The sequence below is a fragment of the Rhizophagus irregularis genome, chromosome 6 (genome assembly GCF_026210795.1).
Source record: "Rhizophagus irregularis chromosome 6, complete sequence".
Taxonomy (NCBI): Eukaryota; Fungi; Glomeromycota; class Glomeromycetes; order Glomerales; family Glomeraceae; genus Rhizophagus; species Rhizophagus irregularis.
The window spans coordinates 5,105,493-5,131,908 of NC_089434.1; the positions used below are offsets into that span (position 1 = coordinate 5,105,493).

Sequence of the window (26,416 nt, forward strand, 5' to 3'; positions counted from 1 at the left end):
AAGAGGAACACTCAACCATTCATTTTCCAATATTAATCTCCAAATGTTGTGGATTTATTAAACTTGAAAATGAAGTTTGTAGCATAATTTTTCTAACTTATCACGAGAACCAATCTCCTGTAATCCAACTGATCCATGCATTCTTTTGTGTATGTCTAATAACACACGGTTGCTAATTCTCTTACGAACGCAGAAACAACCACTGATAATTAATCGGACACACGGTTGCTAGTTTTCTAACAAACGAAGAACCAACAAGTCAGATTCGGATACACGGTTGCTAGTTCTCTTACGAACGCAGAAACAACCACTGATAATTAATCGGTCACACAGTTGCAAGTTTTCTAACAAACGAAGAGCCAACAAGTCACACGGTTGCTAGTTCTCTTACGAACGCAGAAACAACCACTGATAATCAGTCAGACACACGGTTGCTACTTCTCTAACAAACGAGAACCAACAATGGAAAATCAGTCAGATTCGGACACACAGTTGCTAGTTAATTTTTCTTAATTTTCCACATTAGGAAATGTTGTTATGACCCGCTTTATTACCAAGAGTTTAACCAGTGCATTAGGAGCTGGGGAACAATATGCAGAATGTCAATAACGCTTTGAACAATCTCAATGCAACTGTAGCAGCGAATAATAATGCGATTCTCAACTAAGCTACTGTACTGACATTTTATGGCGGAAATCAAGATCCGATTATGTGGATGAATGAGTTCAATAACGCATTTGCAAAGTTGCTATATAATATCCTTAGCTATTTATTTTCAGCTCTACAACATGATGGACGGATTCTGACGAGTGAAGGTCATCATCTTGTCTACCTGCCTTTTATTCAATTTCTTCATATGTTGTTATTCTGTATTTCTAATAAGTTATATTCTAAAATATTAATAAACTTTTAATTTAAATTTCTGATCTTCCCCACTAATCAGAGAGTCAAGATTATTTTCAATGATTTCGGAAGAAAAATAACATCTGGTATGAAAACTTCCATTAAGAACACTCAAAAATCTGTCCTGTTCATATTCCTTGCTAAATAATAACCTTCCCATATTTTTGGTTACTTTTTAACACTCATCCTCTTCTCGCTCAGATCTATATACAATTAAAGATACATCATCTCATATTAATTCCTCACCGGAGTGGTAAAATAATGTCGGAACCAATCTTAAGCTAATGATCTGTCACGTTGTTATATCTTTACCCTTTTCTTTGGCACACTGTTGCACCAGATGTTTCTAATTCATTTATTTAATTGCTCTAAGGGCTTTGTTTGTTTCATGACTTTAGGTTCGAAGTATTTGTAATTGATATTTCATCTATCATCTAGGAGATCTTAATTCCTGAGAGAACTGCTTCCTTTCTTAGCGCGTATGAATGTTTACTTTCTCTTTCATTCATTTGGTAACCCTGTGACTTTACATTTTTCCTATGTAAATGGTAACGCTACATGCAATTGTAGAAAATTTTCAAGTTAAAGGCAATCGGCGCTTTTGCAACCGCATATTCTGCTAGATCGTGTTTCTAGTACACCTTCTGACGTCAAGAATTCTACCAATCTTTTTTATTTGATGTCATAAATCGAAAAATCCTATGAACGCAGATAAAGTTCAATAGTTTCGTTGGCTTTACCCTCCTTAAGCGCCATTACCATGTTCCTGAAGGTATTTTGTAACAATCTGGTGGATCATTGTAAAAATAACTGCATCAGTACCCAAGAAAAAAAACAAACCATGTTTATTAATAAATTACATTTTTTAAAAATAAGTAAATGGATAAATAAATTAAATATAATAATATACCATCATTTTTTAAATGTTGGTGCCATTTCTTACCAAGCGATGCGGTGGCAGACTTTAAAATACCATCCATTTTTTTTTTAAAAAAAACTCATATTATCATGAACTCCAATATAAACGTGAAGCAGACCATCCATAAACGTGTCTAAAGCCTGTGTAGTTGTACTTACTCTATTATTGCTTTTAGCGCTTCATATTCTCTATTGCCTCCTTTGAAGTTTCTGAGAAAGTACGCATCGTAATTAAGCGTTCTTAAGGTTTTGCATTTTCTTTGATATGTTATGAATTATTTCCCTCCTCCTTTTCTATATATAGCCTTTAATAGTTTTGATGCGTTTTTGGTATGTGAATTAAATATCGAAGGGTAAAGAATGGAGTGATGAAAGTAAAGGAAGGAGTAGAAAAAAAAGGTAAAGGGGGCAAAGAAAGAAGAGGTAAATTTGACCTATTCCTACTTTCTTAAAATAACAAATGGGCTTATCTGATATAAATGGAATCTGGTTAAAAGTAAACATTCACACAGTAAAAGTATACAAAGAATTAGTTGTGGTTGGGCCTTGACAATATTACCATCGAAATCATAGCATATCTATCAGAAAGCTGCTATCATATGTATCTATGCATAGTACTGCATCTGAAATAAAGGGTTGTTCTTTTTTCCTAGCATCATTTGCGGAAGCTCCCAGTATAGGCCATCTTCTAAGATGAAATGGACTAAAAATTGGAAATTACATACAATAAGGTCTTAAAGTAGGGTTTAGATCCGTATATCCAAGTTATTCATAGAAATGTATCCAAATTCAATATCCGTAATCCATAGCACGGATAACACGTATTATCCAATTTCTAAAAGCAAAATAAAAAAATATTAATTAGCATTAAAACTCCAAAGTGTTGAAGTAAAGTTTTAAAAAATCCCGTACATGAAAATACAATATGTTTTAAATGTCAAATTTGACCTCCAAGAATTTACTTTTTTTATTTTTATTTTTCTTGCGTTTTCGTAAATTATAAAAAATTTTTTTTTACTTACTAGGTACGTAGATTAAAAGATTATCCACGGATCGATCATCCACTATACAGAAAATAATGCGATGACTATATCAAAGGTCCGATCATACAATTACTGTATACTTTCCTTTAAATTAAGCCTTTCTTCTGATCTACCTTGTCCATTCTTAAAGATATTAGTTTAATTCTTGAAATTCATGCTTCATACAATCTACTACAAGCATTAAAGAAACCACTATTTTTGTCAGTATCGCTGTTTTCAAGGAATAAAGTACTGAAGTAAAAGAAGGGAACAAATTTTTATCAAGAGAAAGTTTCTTCCAAATCATCTCCTGAGATCTCGAGATCTTCCATAGTTTAGAGATCAATCCGAAAATTTTAAACTCTGGTTCGTATTTTTAAGACCACTCCCGTTTTAGTATTATTGTTCAAACTTCAACTACAAGCGGAATCTTTGAACACCTCAGCAAACCAAGCATTCGACAAGAAACAATTGGAAACTGAATCCGGTTATATGGGGAATTCAGGATAGACCTTTTCGCGAACCGCCTGAACGCTCAGCTTCTGAAATATTTTGCATGGAAGCCAGACTCTACGATCATTGACATGATATAATGCATTGGAAAGGATATCCCTGCATTTGATGTGGAAGAGTGTCTTGGCCGTAGTTATATTAATCAATATTTGAATTATAATATTCGATCACACTCGAAAAATATTAAAAAAAAAAATTCGATTTATTATTTTAAATTAAATTTAGCCAGAAATTCAAAGAATTGAATTGTATCTATGTAAGCAAAATTCTTTTTTTTTTTTCAAAGAAAACCATTTTTTAAAAACTCCAAATCAGCAACTAAGTAAAAATCGGTTTATTACAGTATTATATTAAGTGAAGGATTCTACAAATATGCAACAATAATTTAGGTGGCTATTTCATCACAAAATTTTCAACACAAATTTTATAGCGTAATTTTAGCGCCTTAATTGGTTTTGATGGTTGATCAAATTGTTATATCACCATTCAATCATTTCTTCGATCTTGACAACCCTGGCTTTGTTGTAAAGGAAGGATCTTTTTGATATCGTTTTGAGATTTTCGTTTATTCTAAGAGGTTTGTTCGTGTCACGCGAGTATGAACAATCTGATATCAATATAGTCAATCTGGCCAATCTGATATGGTCTTGATAAGAAATTGATTACTGTAGGCAAAATATTTTCGGTAATCTTAATGAAGAAGCGGTTAGGCAGTTGTATATGAAATGGTGAGAGATCCTTCGGTATATTTTACAGAGTGCTCTAAATAGTAATGTTCAAATTAAGCTTCAAGGAACGGTTGACACTTGTGATGAGAAAATATTCCAATACATTGGCGGAAGTAATAGCAGAACCGCAAATTCAATTAATAAAAAAAATTTAAAAATTCAATAAAGTATTGAATATGGAGTTGCATTAAGAATGGAATCAAAATTTCTTAATTGCCAAATCGGCACTATCGTGAAATTTGAATTTTGTATTTATCGCAATAGCGAATCTTAATATTACGTGAATCCCAACTTATTGGGTTCAAAAATTACATAATAAAGCTAAAAAATTAAAATTATAACTTAGGTTAGATCAATAATTTGTGTATAAATAAGGCTTAGCGTTAGAACACAAGATCTTTGCTACGTATATTTACTTTTAAAAAAATATGCAAGCTGACGAGGAAATAAAGATTTATTCATGAATGCACGGATTTTGTAATTATTTACTGACAAAATAGAGTAAAATTATTAAATCTTAGTATAAAACGTGCAGCTTCAATATCACAAATTTCCTTTTCTCAATAATATAAAAAAAAAAATTCTTTTTTGATTGGAAAATTCTATTAATTTTATTACAACTTGTATGATAATATGTAAGAAAAAAAAACTGATATCCCCATTGCGTGAATAAAAAAGACGCGAATGTACAAAATTTGAGTACTGATTTTAAAATTCAAAATTGAATTCGAGGTCACCCAATGCACAAATTTGAATAACATGTAGTTTACATAGATCGAGAGGATGTTGCGCTAGACACGTCGCACAGACACATTCCAACAGACTATTATCAATTTTAAATTCTCGTAATTCTGCGAATATAACATCCGATCCGTCATCTTGAGGGAATATCTTCTTTCGCTGATTCATTATATCGAATAGTTGTCCTTGATACGCCTCATAAAATCCTATATATGACGCTAATTGATTAAACCTTCGGTCCTGTAATAATGTAAAAATCTCTTGACCTGCATAGATATAAAGACCTAAAAAAAAAAAAGGAAATATCATCAAATTACTTAAATGTAGAATGTTTAGTTTTTATTTTCTTAATACTATACTTACCATGTCTCTGGTCAAGCATGAATGCCTTGCTACTTCCTAAAAACAAAATAAGAATAAAAAAATTCATCAATATATACCATACCATTGTATCATTTATTAATATAACGTAGTGCATTAATACCTGTTCGTCCACTAATTAACAAAAAGAGAAAAGTTCTTGGTTAAGGAATTAAATATTCAATACGGATTTATAAAACGAATGAAAAGAATTAAAATTCAAAGGATACGATGCAAAACATGTTGCTTTTCCACCGTGGGTGACCAATGGTATAGCTGTTCGTTTATAAACCTAGCATATTTTACAAAAATAAATAAACACTCATATATTCTCATATAAAAACACTATCCTCTATTTTTACCTCTTCGTTGTTAGCATCAGCGTCAAAGACATCATTAAATACGTAAGTATGTTGCTCAACATACTTGGAAAAGTCGACTTTATTTCTAATTAATTAATAAAATTTATTAAGTCCGAAAGTAATTCAGTCAAAATATTAAAGTAACATACGCGTTTAAAGGTCGCCCCGGCGTTGTAAGTATTTGAATTTCCTCTTCCGTTGCAATTATTTGAAGTTCCTCTTCTTCTTGAGTCGTTATTAAGGTCACATACGCGTTTAAAGGTTGCCCCGGAGTTGTAATTAATTGAATTTCCTCCTCCTCTTGAGTAATTAAGGTAACATACGCGTTTAAAGGTCGCCCCGTTGTTGTAAGTAGTTGAAGTTCCTCTTCCTGTGTAGATGTAGAAATACGACCTCGACCTTGAGCTTGAGCAGGCGATTGAAGGGAAGTGTCCATATTTATAGTTTATAGATAGTAGAAATAGTAGAAAAATAGAAAAAATGATTTTGATGATTTTGATGGATAAAAACAAGAGTAGTTCGAGTATGGATGTTTTCAAGAAAACAAAATTATTGTCCGGAAGGGGCGGAAGGGGCTATATATATATGTTTGCGCGTCAGTCGCGTCACGTCAATAAAATTGAAATATAAAAAATATAAACAAGTTAAAATAGAAAAACGCGATCACGTCGTGAAATTTAATTATATAGAAACTGTGCCCAAAGCAACTAGATCAGATTATCGGTCGCGTACATCTTTTTTCTTATAATAATAAAAAATAAATGCCGTACAAAAACAATAAATGAACAACTATATTATTTTTTCAACAATAAACCTCTACTCTTATTACTCTTATGACATTAAAATTAACTTTCCAACCTTTTACAAAATTTGATTCGTTTGAGTCTTTCAAAACTGAAGGGACTAAAGAGAAGATCCTCTAAAGCACACCCGAGATACTGCTACAAAAGAAAGACCTGCAGCAAACTCTTTCATTCCAAGATCTATTTAGCTTTTGGTTAAGTGAGTCCCTGACTTTTGTGCATAATTTCACCCCTTCTAACTTCTAACCTTTGCCGTAACCGTTTTAATCGTCCCCCATTTATTGTTGCTATTACATATTGGTATAGATAATGCAGAGTGAACTGTCCTCCCTCTGATATTGAAGGCCGACAACCCCGTTGGTGCAAGTACAAGTAGTGGAGTCTTAGTCTCGTTACCTGCCATTTCGTGAAGCATGTTTCGGATCGCCATGATAAGGTATGATTTTCCTGTTCCCGCTGTTCCCATGATTATTGTTCTTAGTGGTTCGGTCTGGGGGGTTTGTAAGCAAGCATGCTGTGATAATGCAATTTTATTCTCTTTAATATCATCTGCTGTTTTTCATTCAGGATATCATAATTCACAATGCCCACACAACGATTTTCATTTTCTTCGTTATCCCGCTAATCTCCAGTTGCCTGTTGCAAAAAATTATTAGCATCTGCGAGATCCGAATCATCATAATGTTGTTTGCCATCATTAACCCAATCATGGTTTCGATCCATATCGCGGGTTCCCAGGTCAGATGAACACTCTATGTTGCATTTGGTCTCATCTCCGCGAGAATCGTCCAATCGAGTCTGATCATCTTCGTTTTTTTCTTCCATTAGTTCTTCCTCCTCAGCAATTTCTTCTTCATTATCTACAGCCGGTCCAAGCAAGTCATAATCTCTTCGATGAAACGATCATACAGTGTTGACCAACCGATATCGCCATTTTCAGTCAGCTGTTCGATATTTCTTGTGCCAAACGTGAAGGAGGATCTTTACTCGGCAGAATTCCTCTCACTGAGATCCTTTTTGCATTTCTTCCAATGACCGTTAGAATTCTGCAGGTCTATTCCAATAATTTTTCAAAGGTGATTGTCCTGTACTTCCAACATCATCGCCCAGGCTTGTTCCTTCAACTTCTTCCCTACTTCCTGTACCATGATGCCACCGCGGTGAAGGTTTAATGTAATAAATGTTCGACTTGAATGATATAAAGGGATGCCGAGAAGAAGATTATCTGTCTCTTGAGCTGAGATATCACGCTCAGAAACGCTGTGGATTGACTATTCATCTTTAGTTTTACTTCGTTTTTTCGCGTCTTTGAGAATCGCGTCGCAAAACCTGATCGTTTCGTCTCATCGTGTTTTTACTCTATTCAATATGCGCGATTTCGAATTACTTTAATTATTTTATCCATTTACAGCCTGCACACATGATCAATTTTTACCTTAGCAAAAGACGCACGTTTTATTATTTATTACTTTAGAAAAAATTTTATCCTTTTACAGTTTACCCACATGTTCAATCATTATACAAATAGCAAAAGAATTTACACAATTTGCATGTAAAAATGTAATAAAATAACTTTAATTTAAATTTTTATAAGAATACAATGATTTGAATATTTAGTAAAATACTATTCTATAACCAACCAAAATCCATAAAATTTCCTGATCATTTGCAGATCATGTGAATTTTCGCTCAGGACTCTCATTTCCTAGTATATAGTATATTTAAACCTTACATATTTCTTATATTTTTTTAAAGGTTAAAATTATATGCTTTGTATATTTCTATATAATTTATTTATCTAATTATTTTTTTATAAAATATTTTTTTTACTTTTGTAAAAATTACATATAAAATTTAAATTATTTGTATAATTTCATATATAATTTTAAATAAATATATTTGTAAAGGTTAAAGATAAAGATAAACAAGTGTTAAAAAGTATAATTATTAAATTAATAGCATATAGGTTCTTAAAAGATGAAATAATAAAGAAAAGAATTATTAAAAGATATTGTAAAAGAACCCAAATATCTCTCAAATAACTCAAAAAAAATTTATAGTAAAATGCATTTTTAGCAATAATTCAGTCAATATTAATGCTAAAATATGATTTACTACCATTGGATTTATCTTATTAAAATGAATCCTAAATTTGTTAAAATCCAATTACTGAATTGCTTAGCTTAAATACAGGAATATATAAGTTAAAAAATTTTGAAAATACTCTTAAAATAGAAATGCTGGGTAAAACTGAAATATTTAGTCATTTGATAAAACTGAAATAGTTTAGACATTTAAAACTAAAAGACAAAATGCTAAAATTCAATATTCCATGGTATTTCTATAGATTTTTCATAAATTTCCATGGTTTTTTAATTATAATAATTACTTAAAAAAATAAATTTTTATTAAAATATAATATTTTTTAAAAAGAATTTATAAAACTATTATAAATATAATTAATTTTATATATTTTTATAATAAAACTATAATTTTATATAATTACAATTAAAATTAAAAATTATTATTATATAGTTTAGTTAATGACAAAACTGAAACTAGTTGGTGATGAAACTAAAATTTTTGCCAAAAAAAGTTTAGGCAGACATCACTATCTTAAAATACACAATTCTAACTAGAATTAATATTTAAATTCTATAAAAACTCTAATATAAGTTGTATGAAAGATGTTTGGAATCCTATTATAAGTATAAATAAAAAAAGGATTTAAAAATTCAACAAAAAACATTAATATTTGCAAAAGCTTAAAAAAAATTGAATTAAAAATAAAAAACCTATAGTAATAAATAATAAAAAAGATTTTAAAAATAAAGTTAAAAAGTTATTAAAATATAAAAATGTTATATTAGCAATTATAGAAAAAATAAAATACATAAGATGTTAATATTGTGTGTTAGATGTCAATTTGTGTCAGATAATAACTGCATATTTTAAAGAAGGAAATTTCCACCAATATAAATCCAAACGTGTTGAAATTTTAGCATTATATATTTAAAAATGTAATGAACTAATTTACTTAGACAATCAAGGCACATTAAAACTGAAAAATTTTATGTTTAATTATAGCTAAAATTTTGAATAATATTATCTGCAATATATAATTCAGCATTAATGGTATTTACTTGAAATTTTCAGGATATATGCAAATAATTATGATGCACAGATTTACTTATAAAATAAAAGATAATTTAATTAATAAATAAAAATGTTTACTTATAAGAAACTATTCAAAATTGGCATCTTATGCACATTAGCTGTCATCTGACGCAAATCGACACCTAAAGATGGTCATCAGTTCTAGAAGACCGCGATCCTACGGTCCTACACCATAAAAAGACAGACTGGTCCATCTTAGTGTAGGACCACGGTCTTTCAATTCTGTATCACATATAATAAGACCGTCAGTCTTTTTAAGGACTGCAAGGACCCCAGAAATACTTATATAGGTAAGTCCCAAAAATATTTTTTATTAGTAGCTCTAAGCATAGGTTTTTACTATGATCGCTAAGCATTGTTGATATCTAACCTTAAAAATTATATAAAAATAAGCAAATCAATCTTCTAACCTAATTAAATTTTTATTATAACACATATAATTTATAAAATATATTTATTAATTAATATATTTTATTAAATCCAATTTTAAATATGTTGTGAAGCTAAACTAAACATAATATACAAGTAGATTAATAATATTCAATTAATAAAGTTAATAAACAGTAAAAGAAAATTCGAAATTAATACTATTACAAAAAATGTAAATTTCTCCATAAGTATTATACTTACACCCATAAAAATTAATATGTAGGTAGTTTCGACCTTGCTGAACAATTTTCAATTAATTTAGAAAGTCGATTTCATTTGACCAAAGAGGTGTAATTACGCGTTGAAGTTGTAAACGGAGAAACGAAAAATTCGGAAGTTAGTACCGTTATGAAAAATGCACTTTTCTCCATAAGTATTATACCCACACTCATGAAAATTAATATATAAGTAGTTTCGACCTTGCTGAACAATTTTCAATTAATTTAGAAAGTCGATTTCATTTGACCAAAGAGGTGTAATTACGCTCTGAAGTTGTAAACGGAGAAATAAAAAATTCGGAAGTTAGTACCGTTATGAAAAATGCACTTTTCTCCATAAGTATTATACCCACACTCATGAAAATTAATATATATAAGTAGTTTCGACCTTGCTGAACAACTTTCAATTAATTTAGAAAGTCGATTTCATTTGACTGAAGTGGTGTAATTACGCTCTGAAGTTATAAACGAAAAAGTGAAAAATTTAAAAGTTATTACCGTTAAAAAAAATATGCTTTTCTATATAAATATCATACTTAGCCTTATGAAAATTAAAATACAAGTAGATTTAACTTGCTGAACAAACTTACTTAAACATAAAAGATAATTTGATATAACCAAAGTGGTGAGTAGTGAAATTATATTTTAAAGTAAAACATATTTATAGTAATTTTATTTAACAAAATAAACATGTATAATATAGTAATTTTATATTAAAAATAATACACTGAGTTTAATAAAAATTCAAAAGATACTATTGACAGATAATTAATAAAACATTGAAAAAAAAAATGAAATTTTATCAAAAAAAAATTTTTGTTTATCTAAATATTTAAAAACACTGCAATCACGTGGGCGTTATGTTTAGACTACCCACATAAATTAACCATTTACAATTGTGTGACCACATCAGATCTTGATATTTATGTATATATAACGCATCAAAAATAATTACGCGTTTAGTCATTTCCTTTCTCCTTTTTCTTAAAAAAAAATAAAAAAAGCGCAGTGAAAAAAACGAAAAAGAAACGAAAAGAAAGAAGAACCAAAAAAAGTAAACAAAAAAAAAAAAAAGAAAAAGAAAAAGAAGTTAGAAATAATTTAGAAAATGAAAAAAAAAACAAACAAAAAAAAAAGAAAAGGACCCACCTGTGTGTAAAACTGAAATGCTAAAGTGCCGAAGTAGCTGAAGAAAGAACTGGGACCTAAGAGGAAATAAGTTAGAACGAAGCAAAAATGAAAAAGAAAACAAATATAAACAAAAAAGAACCCACCTTAGAACTGAAATGTGAAACTGAATGCCAAAGCGCCGAAGTTGTCAAAGAAAGAACCAGGACCTAAGAGGAAAGAAGAGTTTGTTAGAACGAAAAGAACAAAGCAACAAAGAAACAAAATAACAAAGAAACGAAAAAAAAGACATACCTTCGAACTGAAGAGCTGAAATGCCAAAGAACCGGGACCTAAGAATAGAGAAAATTTAGAATGAAAAGAACGAAAACAACAAAGAAACGAAACAAGAACAAAATAAGAACAAAACAAAAACAAAACAAAAACGAAAAGAACAAAATAAGAATGAAAAGAACAAAACAAGAACGAAAAAAATGAAAAAAATGAAACAAGAATAAAAATAATGAAACAAGAACAAAAAAAACGAAAAAGAACGAAAGGTTAGAACAAATGAAAAAAAATGAAAAAAAAGTAAAAACAAAAAGAAAAAACAACTCACCCATATGTGCCGTCTTCCGTTAAAGATTCACAAATCAAGAGCCGGGACCTAAAAAGAAAGAAAGAAAGGTTAGAACAAACGAAAAAGAAGAATGAAAAAGAAAAAAACAACTCACTCGCGTGTGTCATCTTCTGTTAAAAATTTGCAAATTAAGAGCCTGGATCTAAAAAGAAAGAAAGGTTATAACAAATGAAAAAAAACGAAAAAAAAGCCGAACAAAAAGAAAAAAACAACTCACCCGTATGTGCCGTCTTCCGTTAAAGATTTGCAAATCAAAAGCCGGGACCTAAAAAGAAAGAAAGATTAGAACAAATGAAAAAGAACAAATGAAAAAGAGGAACAAAAAAGAAGAAAACAACTCACCTGTGTGTGCCATCTTCTGTTAAAGATTTGCAAATCAAGAGCCAGGACCTAAAAAGAAAGAAAGGTTAGAACAAACGAAAAAGAATGAAAAAGAAAAGCAAGAGCGAAAAGAAAAAAACAACTCACCCGTATGTGCCGTCTTTCGTTAAAGATTCGCAAATCAAGAACTGAGGCCTAAGAAGAAAGAAAGGTTAAAACAAACAAAAAAGAAGAATGAAAAGCAAAACAAAAAAGAAAATAACTCACCCGTATGTGCCGTCTTTTGTTAAAGATTCGCAAATCAAGAGCCAGGACCTAAAAAGAAAGAAAGGTTAAAACAAATGAAAAAGAAGAACGAAAAAGCAAAACAAAAAAGAAGAAAATAACTCACTAGTGTATGCTGTCTTCCATTAAAGATTCGCAAATCAAGAGCCAGAACCTAAAAAGAAAGAAGGGTTAGAACAAACGAAAAAGAACGAAAAAGAAAAGTAAAAGCGAAAAGAAAAAACAACTCACCCGTATGTGCCGTCTTCTGTTAAAGATTCACAAATCAAGAGCCGGAACCTAATAAGAAAGAAGGGTTAGAATGAACGAAAAAAAAAGACAAAGGAAAAAAAAGAAAAGAACGCACCTTAGAAGAGCCGAAATGCTGAAGAGCCAAGTCCTAAAAAGAAAAGAAGCCTTCCATTAAAGATCCAAGCCGAAACCTAAGAAGAAAATGGAGTTAGAATGAATGAAAATGGAAAGGAAAAAGAAAAAAGACGCACCTTAGAACCAGAGAGCTGAAATAATCAATAAGGAAAATAGTCCAGAAGTCTCTAAAGGGCGCTAAAAAAAAAGACAATAAAGAACGTTAGGAAACGTTCTTAAATGAAATTAACGAAAAAAATAAAAAAAACCCCTACCTTTTCATTTTTAGGGGTCCGATTTCGTCTTTAGGGGCATTTCTATGAGAATTAACTAAATGAATGTTAAAAAACGTTCCTAAACAAATTAAAAAAAATTAAAAAAAAAATAGATATCGATAATCTAATTATAATAAACCGCCAATAAAAAAAATTCTAACTTATCATGTGATAGGGTTGAGGGCGGTGAATATATAGTTAGACCAGATTTACAGGTAAATAGGCCAATTTTTTATAAGTTATTTGTTTGGAACTTTAGGTGGTGGGTTTTGGAATAATATCATAAACATTGCAAAATGGAAACTTCAATTTTGATTTTTCACCTTTGCTATTTTTTTGTATTTTACATGTAGCACTAATAATGTACAACAAAAAATTTTTTTAAAATAAAATAATAAATATAAACAAATGTTTTTTTTTGAATAAAGTTGTGTTTTAACTTTTAATATTGTTAGTGAAAGTATTAGTTGGGAAATGCGAAATTCAAAAAATGGAGTTTTTTATTATCATTGATTTTCATTATATGTGAATCGGCAATTAACTGTTAACGTAGTTAACAGGTGAATACTAGTGTATTTATATAAAATTGTGAAATGTAGTACAAAATTAACACTCATTGTTAGTGAAAATAAAATAAAAATTAATTATAAATTCAATATATAATATTTTAAAAAGTTATATAAATATGAAAAATAAGCAACTAAAAACTCTTAGTATTTTAAAATAATACCAAAAATATGCAATTTAATTATCTTACATAGTATAAAATTTTCTTAAAATTAAGCATTATAAAATTCTTACATCATAAAACTTTACTATGTTGGCTAAACACCTTGGTACCTTACATATATAAGCATTTTCCGGGATCCTGACTGCAGTCTTTTTAAGACTGATCGGTCTTTTTTCTTTTTTTTGCAAATAAAAAAAGATTTTCTCCCCTAACTTTATTAGGAATAGCCTTGTTTTATAAATGAACACTAATTGGAATGATTTTTAATATAAATTTTTTTTTTACAAATTACCTGGACGGATATCATCATAACGTCATGCAAAATTTAAAACTTTGAGAAAAATACTTCAAAACGCAATATCTCGCTATTCAGTGATTATAAAAGGATAATTTTACCACCATTCAAATCATCTCGTCGAATGGTATCAAAATCATGATTTTAGAATCGATAAAAAAAAATTACGTCAGCAAAACTATTTGATAATAAATTCAATAATTACCAATTATCTATCGATCCTAGAAACATAATTTAGTTACCATTCAACGCGTCTCACTGAGATGATTCGAATGGTGGTAGTTTTATCCTTTTATGATCACTGGATGACGAGATATTCTGCTTAAATGCTTTTTTTGAAGTTTTAAAGTTTCAGCGTTTTGACAAGCAACTCTACAAGTGGGAAGAGTGATTGTCATTATTTATTGGTTTGGAAATGGCCAGTCTTTATATTATTTTATGAAGACCTTTGTCAGATTAATAGGTTTATTCAATATAAAAATCATTTATTATATGAAGACCGGTATGAGGACTGGTCGGTCTACAGGACCAATCCTACTGCGTCACAAAAAAATGCAAGACCGTGATCTGGTCCTACAAGTCCTGAGACCAACCAGTCCAGAACCGAGTAGGACCGGTAGGGCCGATGACCATCCTTATCGACACCTGACACACAACATTAATATGAAAGTAAAGTATAAAAGAAATATTAAGTATTAAACTGAATAATATAATATTAAAAAATAGGAACTGTTATAAATAAAGATAATTATTGGTTCTACCAGTCCTAATCAGTCCCAGAATTTATAAGATTAGACCATGGTCTTTCACTTTTCTCTGATGCAGTAGGACTGATTTTGAGACTGATCTGGTCTTTGTATCGGTTTTTATATATAAATGATTTTATACTAAATAAAGTTATTAACTTAATGAAAATCTTTATAAAGGAATAAAAAGACCAACCAATTTTGATAATCACAAATCAATAAATAAAGGAAATCATTTTTCCTATTTACATGCCTATTGAAAAATCCTATAAATTTATACAATTAATGTCTATTTATAAAGCTAATAAAGTAATTGAAAAAAATTATTATTCGCAGAAAAAAGAAAAAAGAAAAAATACTGATCAGTCTTAATTCTTAAAACTGTGATCCTTGAAAAGACTGATGGTCTTATTGTATATGTTGCAAGACCAAAAAATCGCAATCCTATACACAGGTCAAAAAGTGAAAAATCAGGCATCAATCAGTCATCAATCGGTCACCAATCAGGTAATTGATTGGTGACCGATTGGTAACTGATTGGCATTTTTGCCAAATATCGTCACCAATCAGGCAGTTTGCTAACTTTTGATCTAGTGATCAGAAAAGAATGAAATATAGCTCATTGGAATCGTCTCAACAAGACGAATCTAATAGTAGTAAAATCGCATCTCTAGGATTAATAGTTAATAAAAAATTAAATAAAATATAAATGATACATTTTTATTTTTATATTTTACTTAATTTCTCATCAAGTATTAATTCTAGAAATGTGATTTTACTACCATTAGATTCTTCTTGTTGAGACGATTCCAATGAGCTATATTTCATCCTTTTCTGATCACTAGATCAAAAGTTTGATTGGTGACGGTATTTGGCAAAAATGCCAATCAGGCACCAATTGGTGCCTGATTTTTCACTTTTTGACCTGTGATATCAAGACAGACTGGTCCATCTTTTTAAGATGTAGGACTGCAAGACTGTGATCTTTTAGGACCGATGACTATTTTTAGTTATAAAAAACTAAAATTGCAATTTTATTAATTTTATTGAATGAAGATTATATAGTAGATTTACATGATTGATTCTTTTTCATAATATATAAACATATATTATTCTTTGCTTTATTCTGAATAATTAAAATATAAAAGATTAAAAACTGAAATAAATTCATATCTGATATAATAAAAGTAAAATTAAAAATAATTAAATGACTATATTATATATAAAAAAAAGTAAAAAGAAAATTTAAAAATATTGAAGAAATTTAAAATATTATGATTATAATAATTATAAAATATATATAAATAATAATAATATAGAAAATTAAATAAATATAAAAATAAAATTAATCCTGAAATTGAAAAAGATATAAATATAATAATTTTAAATTTGTATAAAAATTTAAATTCAAATAATACTTTGCTAAAAATAGATAAAATTTTGAAATTATTTAAATATTATTTTGTTATTATTACGATAACTTTTTGTAAACCATCTTGAAAGATCTTATAATACAATTTCAAAAAAATTGAAATACTTATGTTATATTTTTATAATAGTTTTGAAATTATTTTGTAATAATTAAATTAAATATATTATTAATTTGAAATTATTTTATTAAGAATTTGTAATATTTTAGTAATATTTTAATTAATAATTTAAAATTATTTTAATTTATTATTGCGATTATTATTATACCACAATATTACAATACATACATCATACTAATCTAAATTATATGGCTGTATAGTAAAATATATTATGCATATAATACATATTATTTTGAAAATGTTGTCCGTCTATACAGCTTGTCTTACAACAATGAACAAAATGAACATTAGGTTGGTGATCGATCCATTTTATTGCATAAATACGTCTCCATGTATAATCTGATTGCCACTGTAATCTATATAAAGGACACTTTAATTTTTAATCATTAGTATTTTGAGAAATAAACCAATCTAAGAAAAGAAATGGTACTTGAAGTTGTCCTTTTTGATGTAAAATTATTGCTTTAATTCGTGCATAAGATACTCTTGTAACCATATCAGTAGCATTTTGAGATATATTTCCAAGTGGTGTAATATCTTCTAATACATCTACAACATCTCCTACATTTAATTTTACGTTAACTTGCTCATCTTTATCTACAATTGTATAGGAATACTTTTATAGTATTTAACTTTACGAGATGTTAGATGTTCTATATTATTTAAATCCTCTTCGTAAGCTCGTCCCAACTCTGCAAATAAATCATCATTTAGAAAGGTTTCAAGATCATCTTTCTTTAAATCACATTTTTTAAGTGGTGATTGAACACATAAATTAATATAATTTTCGGTCATACAAGTTAAAGATGAATCTGTAAATTAAAGTAAATAAATATTAAAATATTTAAAATGATGTATAATAAAGATTACTTACCACTTTCTAAATCAAATTGTAATGGTGAAATATACCAATTATCTAAAAAGTTTCGTACACATTGATCTTTTAGTAATTCTTTAAAATTAAATTGAGTTGTATTATTATATCTTGAATCAACTCCCCCATCCAATAAGTATCGAAGAGTTTGTAATAAATTGTGATAATGGAAAAAGTCGAATTCAATGTTTTTTTTGTTAGAATGCGGGATTACAGACTTAAAAATACGGTGTACCATTTCTTTAGTAGCTACTGCCATATTTACAAGAGGTCCAAAATTTTGAATGTGTATATTAAAGTGACGAATTATGTGAAAATTAGGAAGTCGTGAAATGGAAGGAAAAATCTAATACCATAAGATTGCTTGTGATAATGTACAAAACTATGATTTGCAAAGGTAATGACAAAAAAAATCATACCTTTAAGATTAAATCCGCCCACTGAATGATAAGATCATTTAAATTCTTAATTTCTGCTTCAGAATATGTTTTTTTAAATACTAAAGCAACTAGTTTAGCAAATAAAATCCAGAGATAACATAACTTATCAACTACCTGGTTTCTTCGCAAATTGTATGATATTGAAATATAGTTAACAAAATTATCTTTTAATAAATTAACATTGATTGCACGGTTAATTAAAAATGGCATTATCATTGTTAAACGAAGGTAATCTGAGAAAAAATAAGAATTGAGATGAGTTATAGGACTTTGTTGACGTGACCATGTACTTGGAAATTCAAAACATTTCCAAATAGTTAAAAATAACTCTTCTCCTTTAGTCGTTAAAATTGAGAATGTTTCTTGTAACATATTACTGGCTAAGCCTCCCATACAGTGGAATACGTCATGAGGGTAAGGTTGCTTGTCTAAACCTCTTCAAAATCCTACGATTAGTTTCGTCAAAATTTTACTATAGATTTATTATAGTTTCGGCAGAGTTTCGGCAGTTTCGGCATTTATAATAAGTTTTGGCAGTTTCGCCTTTCTCCAAAGTTTCGCCAGTTTTTTAATATAACTTTAATATAGTTTCGGCAGAATTTCGCTTTTCGGCGAAACGCCATCTTGCCTAAACCCCTAGGTTTCAGCAAGCAACCTTACATGAGGGCATTGTAAATGTCGATCACGAGTCACATTATCAAAAATTGAAGGTTTATTTCGAATTCCATATTGTTGTGATAGGAATTCTTTTTCACCATGAGTTTGAGCATTATCCAACTCAACAAATTGTAAAGAAGTCTTGTGATGGTAACGTTCTCCCATTGCAAGATCAAAAGACATATTATTTAATTCATCATGATGGATAGTACAAGTACGACAGCCATGGTTAGCATTATGATTCTTAATTCCAGCTTGTTCATTTCCTTCAGGTAAGTCTGATGTAATATTTCCCAATCCACCAGTTATCCAAATACGCTTATTATCTAAATCCATTTCAAATCCATTTTCAAGTTCTTTTATATCTTCAATTATAGGTTTCAAAACATCATTACAATTTGCACCAAAAGGAATAAATCCTAAAAGAAAATGATTTTTAAGTTTCTGACGCATAACTTGTGTCATATTTCCAATTTGTAAATAGATTCCTCCTATTGCATGATATGCATTACGAAATGGTCCAAATTTATCAATGTAAATATCAAGAAAAAATTTAAAAACAGGTAATTCATCTGAAATTTTTCGTATTGGAGTATATTCAATTGGATGTTTGTGACGAAGATCAACTGATCGTGTATTCCATTTATTATTACTCTTATAGACAATTTCATTAATACAATAATCATAATTGTCAGGTTTTTTCGTATCCATAAGCCATACATTGATTTTAGATTCAATCCAATTGAGTTCAATCATTTCATTCTCATCAGTCATCCAAAGTTTTTGTGTATTATTAATTTGATTTTTTCTTTGACGAGATTTCAGAAGATTTGGTAATGAATTAAAATCAAGTATTCTTTCTGCTTTTATTAAAAAACATTTAGTTTTGTCACAAATAACAAAACCAATAATTCGTCCATAGTTAATAGAAGTATTGGAGTTTCTATCATAATATGTAATAAAGTCTCCAAGGTTATACATAACTATAAAATAGATAGTTTATAAATAAATAAAATAAGTTTTAGACAATTATAATGTTGTAATAATCAAAGTATATTTACCATTATTTATATAGATGTATGTAATGCCAAATAATGGTGATTTATGCCAAATATTACCATGCCATAGTTCTTGTCTAATTTCGGAATAAATACCTGAACCAAAATACATTTGATCACGTAATGATGGATTTAGCATTATACGTTGTAAAATTCTTTTTAATTGAAATACAAATGCTTGACGAGTTGGTTTTGATGTTGAAGGAGTATCACGATCATTAAGTTCAACATCATAACCATTAAATGGAATTAATGGTAAACTATCCCAGTATTTTTTAATTGTGGTAATAGAGTATGGAACATCACTGATATTAAAATCTGGATGTTTGATAATATTTGAAAAATCCCGATATGCCTCGCAACCTAGTATTTATTAAAATAAAGTTATATTATTGTAAATCTTATCTAAATTTGTTTTAAATATACAAATATACTATACCTATTTGGTGTTTTGTGATCCACATAAATAATAAAAAATGTGTAAAATTAGAAAAATAAGGTTCTGCCTTTCCGGAAAAATTGTGTATTTTATTACTATTGTCATATTGTTTAGTTTCACTATCTACTGTTTGATCTTCATATTCATTTTCTTCATTCACAAAATTACTATCATTATATTCCATTTCATCGTCAGATAACAAATTTGAAATATCAATTTGCCAGTTATCATTTGGTATCAAATTTTGCGTTAAAGAATCTAAATTACTATTACTATTTAAATTTTCTGTTGATAAAATTGATAGTGTATCACTATTAACAATTTGTTCCTCTTCATTAGCAGAAATTTCCTTTTCATTTTCACTCTCACTTTTATTTATGTTATTGTTTTCTTTTACTTGTTCAACATGTTTTTGTTTTTGTTTACGTAGACGAAATGAAATATTCTGATTCTGTCGTCGCTGACTTAAGCCTGCTTTGCGTTTTCTAAGAAACATTTGATAACTTTAGATTTTAAAAATGGATAATTATTATTTTTTAATGTAAATTTTTTTTTATATTTTTTAAAAGTTTCTTTTTTTTAAAAAAAAAGCTTATATAAAATCTATTCACACGAAATTTTTTTTTTTTAAAAAAAAAAGCTTATATAAAATCTAGACTATTTCTATTTCGTACACTACGTGCGCGAACAACACGGGTCACATGATTAGCGTTTCGATCCGGCAGAAACCGTCATCCGGATAAATTAAAAAAAATATCCGGTTTCTATCCGGATTATCCGACTCGGATAAAAATCCGGATATATCCGGGTAGAAACCGAAATCCGGATAAAATTATATAAATTTTTTTTACTGTAGATCATTTTTATTTTTAATAAATAAAATTCGTGGCATTCATTTAATTTAATGTGGCATTTAATTAACTACTAAATTCGTGGCATTTATTAAATTTATGACAATTAAATTTCGTGGGATTGATATAAAAATTTATTTATAGCATTTATTTTTTTATTTATAAATTTAAGTACAGTTAGTTAATGTAGTCCTAAGCCCTAACCAAAATAAATAAATACTGTAATCATTTTCTTGGATTTTTTTGTAATTTCACTTGAAACATATTTTTGAATAGTGGAAAATAATTCATAAAATTATGGAAAACAGTAACGTTCAAGATTATATTACTCTAAGTGAAAATGAAGAGTCCAGTGATGAAGTTACAGAAATTGCTCTAATACTAAAAAGAGGATGACCTAAAAAATTATCTAGGACACTTGGAAAATAAAGGATGATAAGTGCTAGTAAAATAAGTTAACTGTACTTGAATTAACAAGTCAAATATCAAATAATCCAAATCCCTTTAAACTAACTACTACAATGACTAAACCACAAACAAAAGTGAGTTGGGTATGGGAATATTTTGTTAGAAAACAAAGTGAAAATGGAGAAATACGTGCATATTGTCAGTTTATATCAGATAATGGAGAAAATGTACGAAAAGTTATAAATATGATGGATGCTGATTGTTAAACGTAGGAATAACGCACACTAGAACACATTATATCTGAAAACAAATCAATAATAAATGCCGCGAATTTAATATATTAAATTCAAATTATGCGACAAATCTTGTGACATAACTTAAAATTTTTCCTTGTGGTTAACGAATAATTAAAACAATAAAAAAAAATATTTAAAGTAATCATATATAATATTTTAACTCATCTGAAAATATATGAAATGTTATGATTTAAATTTTTTTAAAATTTTTTTTTATTTTTTATCCGATTCCGGGTCAATCCGACCATTTTTTATCCGGATATTTATCCGGGTAAAAACCGTAATTATCCGGATACCTAAAAAAAAAAATTATCCGGGTTTATCCGGTTGAACCCGGCAACGGATCGAAACACTACACATGATTATTATCATTTTCGGTGATCTGCATAAAAAATTTCCTATTTTGGAAATTTGTGTAACGAATTTTCATTTTTACGGAGAAACAAAATTGCCTTTTTTTGGGTTGTGTAACGTTACTCTAATATCCAAAATTGGAAATTATGGTAATTTTTGGCTGGAATTATAAAATTTGGCTGAAATTAGTAGACGTGACATATAATATGTGACAAATAAGGTTTTTCCTACTGAAAAAATTCTAAGTCCCTAGAATAAATAGTAAAAATGGAAAACTATAGGGGTGTGACATGGGTGACAAATTATTGTCACGTGATCCGTGTTTCGTACACTAGTGTATATTAAGAAATTATCTAAAATCTATTCACACGAAATTTTTTTTTAAAAAAAAAAGCTTATATAAAATCTATTCACACGAAATTTTTTTTTTAAAAAAAAAAGCTTATATAAAATCTATTCACGCGAAATTTTTTTTTAAAAAAAAAAGTTTATATAAAATCTATTCCCAAGTTTATTTTATTAATTGATTATAATTATTAATAATCAATTTGAGACTATACTATAATAATTATAGTCAATTCAAAATTACCTAATTATTACATACTTTTTATACTTTTCAATAAAAAAGTTTAATTTATCAGCTATACCAAACCAATTAAGTCTTAAAATTGTATAAAAGGATATAAAATCCATTTCAAAAAAAAAAATTAAATAAAATTTTCTTTTAATATTTAAATATGGGTAGGGGTAGAGGTAGAGGTAGACCAAAGGGAAAAACTAATACACGACGCAATATTAGTGCAAAAAATAAAATTAAAACTAGACAAATTAATTTCGATAAAGATGTAGAATCTGATTCAAGTAAGATAATACTTATTTAATTAAAAATTTACACTATGAAAAAATTGACTATATACTAATTACCATTGTTAAATAATAAAAGATAATGATAATATTCAAAAACATCATAATAAGCGAACTAAAGTTGATCATGAAGGTATAGTATATGATATTAACAGTTTAGATTTTATATTTAGTTACGATTTGAATTAACTATATTAATTATTATGATATTTTTTGGATGAAAATAAAGATGTTATTAATATAGAAGAACTTGATTCTGATAATGAAAGTGATGGCAGGAATAAATTCGTTTTATCTATTCCTGATGATATATTACAAGAAATTTCCGTTAATGATCAACAAAAGACTTCTTTATCGGATAATATATCTGCAAATATGGTTCAAGCATCTGATTTACAACAATCAGCTAATATATCTACAGATACGACTCAAATATCTGATTTACAACCACCAGTTAATAACCAAACTTCATCATCAGTCAATACATCATCTGTTACAACTGATTCATTAACTGCAACAATAACTCAACAACCTAATAATATAACTATATTGGTTTCTGCTTTTATGCAAATGATAACTGCTGTATCTTCATCAAACAATTTAGCAGCTTTTACAACTCCTAGTGTAAATCCATCTAATAATCAAATAATAAATCAAGATACTACGATAATTACTAAACCATCTTCTCAAGTAAATGATGTAAGTTCACTTTACATTTTATTATAGTTCCTTTTATATACAGTATATACATAAAATGATTATTTCTACTAATATATTTTTTATTGTTTAAAGAATCTTCTAGTTAATCTCTTTATTGACGAATGTAAAACACTTTTTATACGAATTCGGAAACCAACACCACAATTAATTTTTGCATTAGCCCGAAATTGTGCTAATCATCTCAGTATAACTTTGAATGCCTCAGATGCAAAAAGTAAAGGTCGAAGTTGGTTTGCAACTTGGAGAACACGTCTTTATGATGATTGTTTAATGATTGCATTTGATTTTATGGATCGTTCACTGGTAAAAAAATGGTTTATCCTACACATATCCTACACATATCTTACATATATCGGGTACTCAAAATGTAGAAAATCATACACAAATAATACACATATTATATACATATCAGGTACTTATATATATAGTATACCTATCAGGTACCTGATATATGTATGATATATATATTAGTACCCGATATGTGTATGATATGTGTATTATTTGTGTATGATTTTCTACATTTTGAGTACCCAATATGTGTAAGATATGTGTAGGATAAATCATTTTTTTACCAGTGGTTATAAGTATGTATTAGTTATACTACACATTATTGATTATTATTTAATTTTTATTTGTCATGCATATTTTAGTTGCACTTTGGATAAACTACCTAGCGAAACACACATAAAGAACTTTATTTCAAGTGATGATGTAATTAATGTATTTCAATCTCAAATAATAAAGGTCAAAAAAGTTGAACTTGTAAATGATCATACATCATGGTCATTGCTTAAAAATTTCATTTCAAATGTTGTTTTTATAATGGTTAAACATTATGTCAAACTTAATGTCAATTGTACAGAGTACTATGATGATGAAATTACTAGTGATAAATGAACTGATTGGTGACGTACTATTCTTGCAGATTTGCACGAATTGAATCGGCAAACAGTTGATGTAAATGTTACATGCGAGGGTGGAACAACATTTGCAAAAGAAATAGATATTAGAACCTTTATGAATTGGTAAAAATAATAATATAATGAATGTAGTTTAATGTTGCTAGAGTACTAGTTATAAATGTAATAATAAATGTAATTACTACTAGGTAAAATTATAAAACTAGTATTATTTCAAATTAAGTATGATACAATTACAAAATATTTCATTTAGTTTTTTAAATAATATTTGTAATATTTTTCAAAGTAATATTAAATTTATTACAAAATAAAATCAATATGAAAAATATATTACAGAATAATTTCATATTATTTACATTTCAGTTATTTTATTGAATAATATTTGTAATATATTTCAAAATAATATTAAAATAAAATCAGTATATAAAATATATTACAGAATTATTTCGTATCATTACATTTCAGTTATTTTATTGAATAATATCTGTAAAATTTTTCAAAATAATATTAAAATAAAATCAGTATATAAAATATATTACAGAATTATTTCATATCATTACATTTCAGTTATTTTATTGAATAATATCTGTAAAATTTTTCAAAATAATATTAAATTTATTACAAAATAAAATCAAATATTACAAAATAATTTCAATATAACAGAAGTATTTCAAAATAATTATAAAATCAATTCAGAAAAATGTATATTTTTAGCAAAGTATTTTAAAAACTTCAGAAATTTTAATAGTAAAAATAAATTATCTAATTATAATTTGGCAATTTCTATTTGTACATGGGGTGTTTAAACATGGGTCATATTAGTATATTAAAAACGGCATTCAAAACCTTCTTTAATGCTTTAAGTAAACTTGCAGAGCAGGTGAAAATACATATATTTATCTGTAATATAATAAGAATAAAAAGTAAAAGAGTATAATGTCAGTAGCATTCAATTTCAAATTAAAAAACAAAAAATTAGTTTATTAAAAATTATATTTATATGACCCGTGTACAAACACCCCGTGTAAACTTTGAAATTTTCTTATAATTTATATAATTTAGAAAATTTATTTGAAAAACAAAAATAATAATGATACAAAATAAAATTGCATAATTAATTAGAAATGTATTAAATATATATTCAATAAATAATATTTAACAAATTAATTTAAAAATTTACTATAATATACAGTTAAAAAATAATATAAATAATATTAATAGTACAGTAGAAAATTTAATAAAACTATTAATAAAGCTGTAAAAATAAAAGATTTCTTAATATTATTATAGAGATAATTAAGATTTAAAAGATTGAATTAAAGATTTTAATGTAATATTTGCAGCAAATAGTTAATAAAATAATATAAAGTTAATTAAATAAAAATATATTTAAAAGAAAAAACATTTAACTAATACAATTAAAAAAATATAGCAAAACTTTTAATTAATAAAATACTACTTATAATAATCTTTTAATTGTAAAATTAAGTAAATAATACAAAAAAAATTAATGGATTAGTTATATATTATAATAAGATTTAGAAATTACTTAAAAAAGTAATTCAATTTGAAATAATTTTTAATATTATTTTAAATTATATAAAAATATATCCTTTATAAATGTATATTTATATTTGATTTTAAGGGTTAAAGAAAATTAATTATATTAATAATATAATAAAATAATTATATAACAGATAATAGTTTAATAATTAATAGTAAGTTTGGTAAAACAAAATTGAATTGTATCATTTAAATAGCCTATTATAAAAAGCAAATAATATTTTAAAAAATTAGTGATTTTTATAAAGTAATTCTAAAAAATATAACTATATAATTTTGTTTGATTTTAAACAACTTTTATAATATAATAAAATTATATGATAAGCTAAATACTGGTAAAATTATTTGAGTAATATCTTATATAAAATAAAACTAAACATAAGTAAAAAAAAGAATTTTAATAAAAAAATATATGACAAATTTTATCTAAAATAAGTAAAATCTAATTAAATTTATAGTATACAATACTTTAAATCTTAATTTTAGTTATTAAAAAATAATTTA

General features: G+C 27.3%; 6 protein-coding genes across 6 annotated transcripts; 1 reads left to right on the forward strand and 5 right to left on the reverse strand.

Moving 5' to 3' along the window:
• Positions 1-4,669: 4,669 nt before the first annotated feature.
• OCT59_026754 (uncharacterized protein) lies at positions 4,670-6,098 on the reverse strand. Its single transcript, XM_025321130.2, has 6 exons — positions 5,697-6,098; positions 5,548-5,632; positions 5,416-5,477; positions 5,310-5,320; positions 5,189-5,224; positions 4,670-5,109 (listed from the first exon to the last, which is right to left on the reverse strand). Exons 1-6 carry the CDS (start codon positions 5,981-5,983, stop codon positions 4,793-4,795), a joined length of 798 nt encoding a protein of 265 aa, XP_025169678.1. The 5' UTR covers positions 5,984-6,098; the 3' UTR covers positions 4,670-4,792.
• Positions 6,099-11,934: 5,836 nt separating this feature from the next.
• OCT59_026755 (uncharacterized protein) lies at positions 11,935-13,155 on the reverse strand (the record flags this gene model as incomplete). The annotated part of the gene is made up of 11 exons (XM_066143414.1): positions 11,935-11,948; positions 12,016-12,031; positions 12,139-12,186; positions 12,264-12,311; positions 12,390-12,437; positions 12,510-12,557; positions 12,634-12,681; positions 12,759-12,774; positions 12,874-12,906; positions 13,010-13,060; positions 13,148-13,155. 11 exons carry the CDS (start codon positions 13,153-13,155, stop codon positions 11,935-11,937), a joined length of 378 nt encoding a protein of 125 aa, XP_065992937.1.
• Positions 13,156-16,847: 3,692 nt separating this feature from the next.
• On the reverse strand, positions 16,848-18,175 carry OCT59_026756 (uncharacterized protein; the record flags this gene model as incomplete). The annotated part of the gene is made up of 4 exons (XM_066143415.1): positions 16,848-17,029; positions 17,086-17,280; positions 17,343-17,688; positions 17,762-18,175. 4 exons carry the CDS (start codon positions 18,173-18,175, stop codon positions 16,848-16,850), a joined length of 1,137 nt encoding a protein of 378 aa, XP_065992938.1.
• A 243-nt stretch (positions 18,176-18,418) lies between these two features.
• Positions 18,419-18,775, reverse strand: OCT59_026757 (uncharacterized protein; the record flags this gene model as incomplete). The annotated part of the gene is made up of 1 exon (XM_066143416.1): positions 18,419-18,775. The coding sequence occupies one exon, from the start codon at positions 18,773-18,775 to the stop codon at positions 18,419-18,421; it is 357 nt and encodes a 118-aa protein (XP_065992939.1).
• Positions 18,776-19,913: 1,138 nt separating this feature from the next.
• Positions 19,914-20,432, reverse strand: OCT59_026758 (uncharacterized protein; the record flags this gene model as incomplete). The annotated part of the gene is made up of 1 exon (XM_025327750.2): positions 19,914-20,432. One exon carries the CDS (start codon positions 20,430-20,432, stop codon positions 19,914-19,916), a length of 519 nt encoding a protein of 172 aa, XP_025169675.2.
• A 2,150-nt stretch (positions 20,433-22,582) lies between these two features.
• OCT59_026759 (uncharacterized protein) lies at positions 22,583-24,326 on the forward strand (the record flags this gene model as incomplete). The annotated part of the gene is made up of 5 exons (XM_066143417.1): positions 22,583-22,706; positions 22,789-22,842; positions 22,939-23,408; positions 23,502-23,732; positions 24,174-24,326. 5 exons carry the CDS (start codon positions 22,583-22,585, stop codon positions 24,324-24,326), a joined length of 1,032 nt encoding a protein of 343 aa, XP_065992940.1.
• Between the last annotated feature and the right edge of the window lie 2,090 nt (positions 24,327-26,416).

Excerpts from the sequence above, each read along its gene's own strand:
- OCT59_026754 (XM_025321130.2), bottom strand. The coding sequence starts at position 5,983 with ATGGACACTTCCCTTCAATCGCCTGCTCAAGCTCAAGGTCGAGGTCGT. Across the intron at positions 5,633-5,696 it reads CCGGGGCGACCTTTAAACGC|AAATAAAGTCGACTTTTCCA; the intron begins GTATGTTACTTT and ends TTAATTAATTAG. Across the intron at positions 5,110-5,188 it reads CATGCTTGACCAGAGACATG|GTCTTTATATCTATGCAGGT; the intron begins GTAAGTATAGTA and ends TTTTTTTTTTAG.